Source organism: Pteropus medius, unplaced genomic scaffold (assembly GCF_902729225.1).
Source record: "Pteropus medius unplaced genomic scaffold, Ma_sr-lr_union100, whole genome shotgun sequence".
Classification (NCBI taxonomy): domain Eukaryota; kingdom Metazoa; phylum Chordata; class Mammalia; order Chiroptera; family Pteropodidae; genus Pteropus; species Pteropus medius.
The window spans coordinates 1,010,005-1,022,363 of NW_024349803.1; the positions used below are offsets into that span (position 1 = coordinate 1,010,005).

Here is a 12,359-nt window from a genome sequence, read left to right on the forward strand (position 1 = left end):
AATTTCAGTAGCTACTATATTAGGCTACTATATTAGGCAATGTAGATCTAGACTCTAAGGAATATCAATGTTTACTGGCTACTGTATTAGCCATTGTAGATCGAGACTCTACAATGTGGCTACTATATTAGGCAATGTAGATCTAGACTCTAACGAATATCAACGTTTACTGGCACCATCAAACCTACCAGTTTCCCGGAATCCATGGTTGCCTTCAGCCTTTTTCCTAGCTCTGAGCCAGAAGCCACCATGGCCCTCAGCATGTCCCCAGTAGCTAGATGGCAGACACAGAAGTTTTTGGCCAATTTGGGTGCCTGTGGAGGGGAAGACAAAAACCAAGATAGTTACCACTGCAAGTCAGACTTCCTAGGTATGAACCTGGCCCTGCCGCTTATTGGCTCTATGAATTCTGGCAAATACCTATTTCTTTGCCTGTAACAGAAATAAAAGTACCTTATATTATATACTAACATATAATGATTATAAGGTTATAGTGAGAATAACATGAGATAATATGTGTAAAGCACTTAAAACAGTGCACCTAGCACACAGGAAGCCATCATAAATATTAGCTATCATCACTATTTCCACTAGACGCATAGTGACACATAGGCTGCAGTTTCCCCATTATAAATGAGAAGAATAGCAGTATCAGTACTTCACATGGTTGCTGTGATGTTTAAGGGAGTTCGTGTATCTAAGCACAATGTTTGGCATGTAATGTGTTGAATATTTGCCAAAGGAATGAACGTGACTGTCAAGTGCTGTGGCCACTGGCCTGAGAGGCAGCTGTGGCAAGATGAAGAACACAGGTTTCCCCTGCGCAGACCTATTTCTGTCCCTTTCCTGTCACTAAGTAGCTGCATTATCTTGGCCAAATCGTTTAACCTCGCAGAGGCTTGGTTTCCTTATCTGTTTGAAATGAAGGCAAAAAGGCCCCATCACAGAAAGTAGTTATGAGGATGAGATGAGATATATACAAAGAGCACTTGGCAAACTGTAAGCACTTAATATTAGTTTTAGGAGGCAGTATAGCTTTTAGTTATGGGCTTGAGAGTCAAACTGCCTGGGCTTCAGACTCCAGGTTGACCAATGAATAGATAGACAATGAGATGTGACTTGAGAAACATTATATCATCTAAGTTTCAAATTTCCTCTAAGTAAAATGGAGATGGCAATGCACCTACACCAGTGTGTTGATGAGATTACACAGAATTCAGCATATGCAGGGCCAGGCACATAGTAAGTGCTCGGTGAATGTTAGCTGTTACTGTAACCCTGCCCCAGTTCCATATTCATTTATACAGAAATAAAACACTGATGCCTCTTCCAAGAACCTTGCTGGGAGCCCGGGAAACATGAATAGGAGACACAGTTTGATGGACCATACATCAGAACAAAGACGAGACGAGGACAGGAAAAGTGCGTGGACAGTTTAACAATGGTTTTGCAGTGGCAATTGCCCCACCCCAAAAGAGAAAAAAAACACAACTGCAGAACTCATGAGAAATAGAATCAGTTCAAGGAGCTTAATACTTAGCTTTCTGGTTCACTTGTTTTATAAAAAGGTAGGGTTGGATCCTTATTCAAACCAGTTCACTGGGAGTTTTCAAAGGAGCACGCACAATAAAAGCTTAATTGATGGGGCTCAGTGCAGCAAATTCTGGTTTGTGATTCATGGAATGACTGACTTCAAGCAAAGAAATGACTTCATTTTTAACGCCTTCTCATCTGGGTTCCATTTTGTTATGAAGGCATTAAAAATTGCACTTTGGAAAAACCAGTGAAGGTCAGGATCCTCTGGGCAATGGAAAACCTCTGGTCCTCCAGGCTGGCCTGGTAGTCACATATCCAGAGATCTGTGCTTTTCTGCTAATATTTCCCCTTGGGTGTTGAAATTAACTTGGGCGAAAAATTTGACGGTGAGACCAAATCATGAGAGAAGAGATGTTAGTACAGAACTTGATTGTTCTATTTTAATCTCCCCCAAAACTACAGGATTCTACCGTGCTGGTCCAGATGATGGGATTCTATAAGCTGCCTGGAAGTCAGTGTGGTGGGCTGCAAAGAGCATGGACCTTGGAGTCAGATAGATTTACACATGAACCCTGGCTAAAGCACTCAACAGCTATGTGATCTTGGGCTACTTCTCGGAATCTTAATGAGAGACCTCTTTCCACTGTCTTTCTTTTTTTGCATTACTCTTTACTTGCAAACCGTAGAAGCCTGATGAAATAACTTTATTATATTCCCCTCACACTTCAAGCTTACGCTTTAGAGCAATGCTTCTACTCCAAACCATGGGGTGGGGGTGGGTGTTGCTATTCAAATACAGAATGATTCCATAGGGTAGAGTCTGAGCCCCAGCATTTTTAACAAGCTTCCAGGCCTGGCTCTGCTGCTGGCCCCCTGGACTCTAATGCTGCTGAAGCTGAGCTACTTGTGTCTCATTACTGTGGGAAAGGGGAGTGGACCTTTTTTGGGGGGAGATGGGTAAAAACTGCTAAAACCACTAGGAAGGAAGAATGGTGGGTTTACTGCTCTCAAACTTCAGCACGTTATCAGCATCAGCACCATGGCCTCAGCTCCACCTCAACAATCATCTGGGGCACTTGCTGAAAGTACAAAGCCAGACCCATCCTTAAAGTTTATGACTGAGTAGTACTCAGGTAGGGCCCTGGAATTCTGATGCATACAGTCTGCGAAGCCCTGGGGCAGTGGGGGCAAGACTGGGCTTTATAGTGGTACAGATCTGGGTTGGAAATTGGATCTACAGTTTATTTGCTGTATCACCTTGAACAAGTTATGCAGCCTTTTTAAGTCCTCACTTTCTTCATCCATAGAGTACAATCAACCATGTCCACTTTCGGAGCTACTGTGGGGATTTAATAAGATTATATAATCAAACGTATCTAGCATAGTGTCTGACATTTAGGAAAATAAAGGGAAACTATGAATTGTTCAGACTTAATCTTGAACTCACTTGTTTTCTCACCTTGAAAACATCTTTCTGCCTCCAGTCTTTCCGGTTTCCACCTTTAATGTTCCTAAATGTGCAGCTGGAATCCCCTGAAATATTGCTGGACATGTTCCCCCCACCCCCCAAAATGCACATTCAGGAGCCTTCGCTGTCTGCCCAGTGCAATGAGGAAGTCCAGATATCTCAGCCTAGCACTCAGTGTCCCCACAATCAACTTTCTAAACTTCCCAAGCTTTTCAAATTTACCTCCACAAGTCCCCTTCTGCACGCTGTGCACCACTGCAAACAGATGCTGTGTGTGCATCCTCATCCTTTAAGTCTCTCTGTGGACCTCAGCTCAAAGCTCCTTTCTATGCAGGAATGCCCTCTCCTTTCCCCCTACTTGCCTAAATTCTACCCTTCCCTGTAGCCAAATTCTGAGCACATCTTCCTACCAAAAAAAACCTCCCTAATTATCCTTTCTTCCTCCAAGAAGTCACATCAACACCAGCTAACTTTCAGTGTTTGCGACATGCCAAGCAATTTTTCCATGCATTGTTTTATGGCATTTAGTATCCATAATACATAACAAATCCATGAGGTAGGAACTATTTTTATCTGCACTTTACAAATGAAATTCGGAGACTAAGTTGCCCAAGATCACATAGCTGGTAACTGGCCTCAAGACTGTTGAGCTTGAGGAGCATTCGAGGTCTTGCTCCCTGGCATATGTAGACAAACTCATAAAAATTCAAAACAAAAAACCAAAAAACCAACCAAACAAATAACTCCGACCTGTCAAGCCCTAGCTCTTATCCATGACACTATATGGCCTTATCAAACAATAAAACAACCCACGAAGCCTTAGTGGCTGGGGAAAGGCAGAGGTGTGTGTGTTTATGTTTGTGTGTTGACTGGAAGAGAACATAAGGAAGACTTCACAGTGCTGGCAATGCTCTGTTTCTTGATATGAGTGTAAGCTACACAAATGTGTTCACATTGTGAAAACTTATCAAGCTGCTTGCTTGTGATATTTGCACCTTTATGTATCATACTTCGATAAAAAAGTTTTTAAAAAGCATAGGAACCTATGAGAAATGGTTAAGATGGTAAAAAAGAAAAAGCATAGAGACCTGTGTTTGAAATTTCAGCTCTGCCTCTTAACTTACCAGGTAACCTTAGGCCAGATATTCTTTGAGACTATTTCCTTATCTATCAATTTGGGACATTAGTACCAAAATCACTGGGTGGGTATGAAGAAGAATAGAAGACTGTTTTTTTTTCACTGCTATATCTTTTTTTAATTTTTCAATTAGAGTTGACATTCAATATTTTAGTTTCAGTTGTACAGCATAGCGGTTAGACATTTATATAATTTATGAAATGATCCCCCTATAGTACCTACCTGGCACTATAAATAGTTACTACAATATTATTGACTATATTGCCTATGCTGCATCCCCGTGACTGTATTTTAACTACCAATTTGTATTTCTTAATCCCTTCACTTTTTTCACCCATCCCCCAACTCCCTTCACATCTGGAAATCGCCAGTTTGTTCCCTGTATCTATGAGTCTGTTTCCATTTTGTTTGTTCATTTACTTTGTTCTTCAGATTCCAGATATAAGTGAAATCATATAGTATTTGTCTTTCTCTGTCTGACTTATTTCACTTAGCATAATACCCTCTAGGTCCATCCGTGTTGTTGCAAATGGTAAGAATGCATTTTTTTTTTATGGCTGAGTAACAAATTATAGTTCTTGATCTATCCTAACATTTGTCAGAGTCACTCATCTGCCACTTCTCATGTGGTACGTGCATTGGTATGTATTGTTTGCAGGCATGTTCATTTCTGCCTCTACGCCTAAATTAATAGCAGCAATCTGCTGATCAAGAAATCAGTCATGAGTTCAAATCCTGTCTTTGCTACTTTATGTACATCCCAGGGCAAGATACAGCCCCTGGGCCTCAGTTTACCCATAAGAAGGCATAGATAACAACAGGACCTACTTCCTAGGGTTGTAGGCTTAAATAAGAGGACACATATAAGGTCTTTGGCTGGGGGGTGGGGTCTGTTACATAACGAAGCAAAGGGTGACTATTTTGAAATATTACATCCCTTTGAAGGCAAGGGCTGTTCTCTGCATCTCTAGCACCAAATTTATCCAACTAAACATTCATGAGGTAGAAGAAAAATCTAACCTAGGGCAGCAGATAACAACAGAAAGAGCAGAAGCCTTGGAGTCATTCAGGTGCAAGATCTGCCAATCACTTGTTGTGTAACCTAGAGCAGAGTCCCCAACCCCCCGGCTACAGACTGGTACTGGTCTGTGGACTGTCAGGAACTGGGCTGCACAGCAGCACGTGAGGAGAGGGTGAGCAAGCGAAGCTTCATCTGTATTTGCAGTCACTCCCTAGCACCAGCACCATGGCCTCAGCTCCACCTCAAATCATCGGGCATTAGACTGGGGACTGCTGACTTAGAGAACAAACCCTCTGAACTTCTGTTTCTCTAACTATAAAAGGGGGAATAAGAGTGTGGGTCTCACAAAGTTGTTTTAAATATCTTTGCACTGACATAACTGACAGAGCCTGACCTGCAAGATGGTAGCTAATTGCCTAAGTGTGCCTGGTCTTGAAGAACTGGTATAAATTGGACACATGAGAAAAACAGTGAAGAAGGACTTGACAAATAAAACACAAAACACACCTCAGTTTTAGCCATACTCTAGGAATAACCAACCACAGAGAGGGAAGCAAGGTTATTTAAATGAAATAACAGATCCAAGTATTCTAAATGTTTTAAATATCATTATGTTGATGCAAAAGCGGGTAGTTGAAAAACGTTTAACTACTTTAGTTTAAAACGATAAATTTTAATAGGAAACAGACTGAGTTATGCCAATATAAAATACATAAAATACTGAGTTATGCAGGTATAAAAGGATATACTAATGGGAAGAAAACAAACATTACTGAGCAGGCACTAGGCACAAACCCAGGTTAGGGATTTTACATCAAAGATTACAAACGTTTACCAACAGTGGCCAGGGAGGCAACACAAATGGATGGAGTGGATCAAATGTAAGCAACAAGCACTGAAGAGGGTTATGTAGGAGACAGCCGAGCACATGAATTATCCAAAGTGGCATCGTTGCCCAACTGCATGCCAGGCCGGAATGGAGGCCCAGAGCCATCAGATCTGATTTCTCAAGAGAAACGAGCTCTGGATTTTTAAGTGAAATTTCACAACTGAAAACTCTGTGTGGTCGACTTATTATTTTGAAAGCTGACAAATAAAAGGAACAAATCAAGCATTTATCCTGCCTTTTCTATACAAACCATTTACCAATTAGATGAGAAGTTTCTCTTCACAGAAATATTTCAGCTAATAAACAAAAAAAGAATGATATAATTAGAATACCACCATTTTGCCATGCTCAATGAATTTCTGGACCCAGGCACTGAACACCAGAGACAAGCAGACATGATATACCTAATGGACAGCACAGCACCACTTGCGACATAGTTGAGCCAAAAAATTGAACTTGAATCTGGTTAAGTGTATTATCAAACTACTGATTTACAGGAAATAGAGAGGAAAGAGGAAGATGTTAAATATGCCATGGTAATATAATAAAAAATTCCCCCCAAAAGGAATACCCCTAGGACAACCAACCAATCCAGTTTCTTAGACACGCGTGCGTGCGCACACACACACACACACACACATACAACTGCAGGTGGGACGTGGAAAGAAAGGAACCTGCAAATTAAGAGACTTACAATGATCACATTTGTGAGACAAATGGGAATGTGAACATTGACTGCCATTAAAAATTGTTAATTTTTTAGGGGATATTGTGCTTGTTTACAAAATAAATATCTTTTAGAGATACACACTGAAATATTTACGAATGAAATGTTAGGATATCTAGGAGCTGATTTGTGAAGGGAGAGTAGATGGGGGGAATGGCTACCAACTGATGGTAGCTGAGGCTGAGTAATGGGGGCTCATTACACCATCCCAGTCTTCTTTTGTGTATTCAAACTTTTCATAATAAGGTTAGGGTGTGTCTGCAGGCTAAATGCCGCAGTAGGCTGCCATTTTCCAACCTCTGATTATGAACACTTTTTTTTAACTCCATAAAACTACAACCACCAGTATTCCTATTGTTCCAATTATGGAAAGAAAGGTGTATCAAGGTTCTGTAAATCTTACCTTTTCTTCAAGTCCCAGCTTGAATCACATCTCCTCTACTTCTATAAAGCCTTCTCTGACCAACTCCCGCCATATTTGCACCCTTATAAATCAGCTCATAAACATAATTTTCTTCGAAACCTCCTGAATTTATCACCTTTTACACTGAAAAACATCTAAGTCAAGGAAAGATGTGTTACTAAGATAAGGGAATCAATAATTATTGAACACCTACTATGTGCCAGGTTGTCATCTAGGTATCTATGGGTGTTTTACACACATATGTAACATAACCTTCCAAAATCCTTGTGAGCTGTTGGTCTACCTGGGCAAAGCCCTTATCAGTCTTATTCACTGCTCTATCTCCAATGTTTGGTGCTCATGAAATGTTTAACGATTAGGTATGTATTATCTTCACTTTTCAAGTGAGAACACTGAGGCTTGGGAAGAATAAAGTTGTCTAGACTATAAAGCCATTGTCTCAGCACTGGGATGGGTTGTCCAATTCACAACTACTGAAATTATTAACTTCGATATGAACCTAGAAAAAAATAATTGATGCATTTGAGCTACCCTGTTTATAACCATAGCAAAAGTCTGCAGAGTCTGGGATTAAACATTCTTAAGGTTGCAGGTTATCTAATAACTGAGGGTGGTAGCAACAGGAAAGAGACATCGGTGTTGCTGAGGGCCAGGGGATTAGGTAACAGTGAGCTTTAAGGAGGAACCAAGTCCAGCTATAGAAAGAAAAGGGTACATGGTTCTTCTAGACTTAGTACCCAGAGCCGAAAAGCAACATCACAGAAATGAACTGAATCTCCCAGGCAACCCTTCTCACCACCCACAGGAATCTGTGTCCATCTATTCCCAGTAACCCCATCAGGAGGCAAGTAATGTGCTAGGTGCCACAGCGGTCTCAAGAGTAAGACAAGATGGTCATTTTTTCAAGACTCTGCAAGTGTAGGAAGAGAAGAGTAGGCACACGGCAGTCCCCAGAACCCCAGTCACTTAGAAGCTCAGACTTTCAGAAATTCCCTTTTTAGAACCTAACATCAAGCAAAAGCCTGGGGTATGGGGGGCAATGCCAGACCCCAGGCAGGAAGGAGATACTGATAATCCAACTTATGGGCTTCCAAATCTTAAATGAGATCATAAATCCCAACCTTGATCTATGGGCCCATGACATCCCAGAAACCAAGTGAGACCTGGCAGTCTGCTAGGGCAGAAGATAACTTCAGACACTAATTACCTGGAGCCCCAAAGCTTCTGAGGTTCCAGGCTTCATCAAGTCAACTCTGATAACTTGGGAAAGCCACCTGACCTCTCTGGGCCTGTCTTCTTACCTGTACTGAGGTACCCTCTCCCATCCCCACTCCCCTGCTTAACTGGCACGCAGGTCATACCTCACTTCTCTCAGCAGCAGTACTCCTAAGCACCAGCACACGCCAGCTCCCACTCTGCCCCACGTGCCAGAGATGTTTCTCCACCTTCATTCATTAATCATAATAAGAAATGTTCCCCTACCGAGTACCTAGAAAGTAACCCTGGGAAATTCACTCCCAAATCATACGGAGTCTGGGGTCCCTGCCTCCACTCAGGCTGTACTCCAGATGCCTCAGTCCAGGACTCACCCTACCCTTCAAATCCTCTCAGCTTCTAGCCCCTTAAGGGATCTAATCAGTCCTTAGACCTTCTAACACGACACCTCATGCCTAGATGCCTCAAGAACTCTAATCCTAACTCAGACTTCCCCACCTTCAATCTAGACCTTCTCCACAAACGCCTTGTCAGAACCCCAGACACGCCAGTCAGGCTCGTCCCTCCTTCAGGCCTTGATCCACGGCTCCCCTCCGGGGCGATCCAGACCTCCGGCCGCCCTGACCTTGAAGTTCCATGGGTTCTGCCGTCAAGACCGGCCCTGCAGCTCACCTGGGTACCCTTGCCAGCCCCGGGAGGCCCCAACAGCACGGCCCGGATGCCTTTAGGACACTCTGTGGCCGGTTCGGCCGCGGGAACGTTGGGAGCCATGGCCGCCGAACACTCTTACTGCTCAACCCGCCTGTTCACCTCTCAGGTCCAGCGCTTCCAAGCCAGCGCGCCACGCACGGCACGCACGCCCCGCTCGCCGTTTACACTGGTCTGTCGCCACGTCTGTTAGCCCCGTCTTCCCGCCCCTGAGCGCGACGGACACTTTAACGTACCAATCATGCGGAGATCCTAGGGACGGCTACTTTTCATTGGGCAGAATCGATGCTAGAGTAAGTAGGGGGCGGACAATCATAGACAGAAGGGGGCGTGCGGCTAGAGGCGGGTGTGTGGAGTGGGCGGGAAAAGGTGAAGCAAGGCTAGAGGCCCTCTGGGAGTTCTAGTTAAGCTTTCGGCAGTTAATGACAACGGCAATTCCGGTGATTCCTATGAAATTGCCTGTGGGAATGTAAATAGGTGAAATCAGTTTTAGAAGACAGATTGGCGATATGTATCAAATATCCTTTGGTCCAGCAATTCCACTTCCAGGAATTTAAAGGACATAATCGAGGATATGTGTAAAGATTTGTGTAACAAAAATATTAATTGTAGTACTTCTAACGGCCAAAAAGCCCCAAACAAACCAGAAAACAAAGGTAATATCTCAAAAGTTCAACAATAAGAGATTGGTTAAATAAATTGCAACAAATTTGCATACTGGAATCTCCACATTGTATAAGATATTTAATCACCTGGGAAAATATTCAACAAACAGGATACACAATTGCGGTTACAACAAAATGTAATGATCTCTATATAGTGTGAATACAGGAGCTTCTCCCCTTCTTTGTACATTTTGGTATTTTCAAAAAGTCATGTAATGGAGCAAGGAGGAATTTCAGGGTAAATGGACTGCTCCAGCTCCCTAATACACTGCTACTGAACCTGAGGTCACAGATTAGTCTGGAGGCATTTCAAGTGCATTCTGTGCCTAATCAGCAGTTTCCTACTGAAGACCAGTGCTCAGCTTACCACGGAAGACTGGTCTGCAGCCTCCACTGCTCAGGCCACTGAATGGGTAGGAAAAACCACTAAGTGGTTTTAAGCTGTTATGCCACAGACTCTTAAAATGGAAATAAGGTTGATAGAAAATAAAGTTTCTAAAAGTTAGAAGTTCTGTAATGAATTCTATAATAAACAGATTTTTTATAAGAAGAAAACAAACTTATAAGTCAGAAAAAAAAAAAGATGATCTTTTGGACAGGGAAATAACTTCTACAGCTTTCTGGTGTGTGAAAATTTCATCTACACCCTCTATGAAGCAACTCCTGAAGCCCTGGCAAGACCAGCTCCAAGGGCTTCTTTGGACCTCTAGTCCAAAGGGTGTGATTATGAAACAACTATGTTTCCCCACATGCTCATAGCAACTCATTTTCCACTTCCTGGTAATAAATTTCCTATCCCCTCAGCTCGATCACTTCTCTTTTACCTCGCAAAAGATGTTAACATTCATTCCTCGTTTCTGCACTGGACTTCTATAAGGTACCTGACCTTGAAGGAGACAGGAACTGTTATGCCCATTTTTCAGGAAGATATGTAGCAGCCAGCCCAAGACCACACAGTAGCAGAGTCACAAGACTGGGAATGACAAGGTGGTGCCTCAGAGAGCACAGAGTTCATGGAGGTGGGGATGAGGGTGGGGAAGCCACCATATTTTCTCTGGAGGAAGCTTCTGTGTGGCCAAAATTCACTTTGATTCAAGAAGACCAGAATTTATCAAGGTTTGATGTGCTCAGAGCACCTGACAAGGGGCGTAGGAGCAGCCTTCCTTTTCTACTGGCAATCCCTACAGTGATTCTGACCAAGCATGGATACCACAGGAGGGAAAGCAAGTAAGACTACACATAAATATGCAAAATGTAAGGTTTATTCAATTTTTAAAAATGTCCTAGGCTTTGGATCATATTAAGGATCATTAAGGGGGTATTGAGAGCCCAGGGAAAGGAGGGAATACCTCATTTATTTATTCACTCAGCTATTTTTAATAATAACTGCTACCGTTTAGCTATAATTGGGTACTGTGTGCCAGCACTGTGCTAAGTACTTTACATGCATTGTCTCATTTAATTCTTACAACAAACGATATTTGAGTTGACTACTTTATTATCTGCATTTTTTTTTAATAGAAGAAAGTAAGGCACAGAGAGGTTAGCCTGTGGCTGGGCAGATTTGAGCTCAGGTCTGTCTGTCTGTCTGGTGCTTAGCACTGTGAGGTGACAAGATAGGCAATTTCTGCAGACATGGGACTTGCAGGTGGATTCCAGCTAGAGGGATCATGAAGGTTTCTGTGAAATACGATCTTGAAGGATACAGAGGATTTTGCTCTGGGGTGTGGGACGTTTCAGGCTGAGAGAACACTGGGAGCAAGCCGTAAGAGGTGAGAGAGTAGGGTGTGCTGTAGGTTCTATTCAGTGGGCTTTGGGGAATTGGGAAGTTTTTTAGGGAGGACAGTCATGACCAGATTCACATTTTATAAAGATCACATTTTATAAAGACTGGAGAAATAAGAAAGAGACGAATGCAAGATTAGCTAAGAGGTATTTCTGTTACTGTTTTGTGGTAGGCAGAATAATGCGCCCCCCCCTCCTGCCCGCCAAGAAGAAGTCCATATCCTAATTCCCGGAACTTGAGACCATATTACCTTACATGGCAAAAGGGACTTTGCAGATGTGATTAAGTTAAGGATTTTGAGATGGCGAGATTATCCTGGATTATCTGGATGGGCCCAATATAATCACAAAGGTCTTCATAAGGATATGAGGGAGGCAGGAGAGCCAGAGAAGGAAATGTGATGACACAGGCAGAGGTCAGAGTGGTGGGATTGCTTGGCTGGGGACCACAAGTCAGAGAATGATGACAGTCTCTAAAGCTGGAAAGGCAAGGAAACATTTTCGCTTAAAGCCTCTAGAAGAAACACACCTTCTGGTGACACCTTGGTTTTAGCCCTATAAGACCCAATTTGGACATCTGACCTCCAATATTGTAAGATAATAAATTTGTGTTGTTTTAAGCACCAAATTTGTAGTAACTTGTTACCGCAGCAATAGGAAACTAATACATGTTCTTTGGGTGCAAGTGACATAAATCTGGCTACATAGCAAGAAAGGAATTCATTGGGAGGGCACAGTTGTACAATTGTTGACCTCAAGCATGGTAGTAGCCAGGGTTACTTT

At 42.6% G+C, this 12,359-nt stretch overlaps 1 protein-coding gene across 3 annotated transcripts in view; it reads right to left on the reverse strand.

Annotated features, from left to right (window-relative positions):
* Positions 1-9,256, reverse strand: part of AK2 (adenylate kinase 2) — a 22,094-nt gene extending 12,838 nt beyond the window's left edge. Inside the window, exons 1-2 of one of the 3 annotated variants that reach the window (XM_039836999.1) lie at positions 9,091-9,234; positions 189-314 (exon numbers count right to left, since the gene is read on the reverse strand). In XM_039836999.1, the coding sequence (XP_039692933.1) occupies positions 189-314; positions 9,091-9,189 (225 nt within the window). In that variant the 5' untranslated portion in view covers positions 9,190-9,234. Of the gene's footprint in view, positions 1-188; positions 315-9,090 lie in introns of all 3 variants that reach the window. The other 2 variants (XM_039836998.1, XM_039837002.1) reach the window with 2 other exon arrangements.
* Between the last annotated feature and the right edge of the window lie 3,103 nt (positions 9,257-12,359).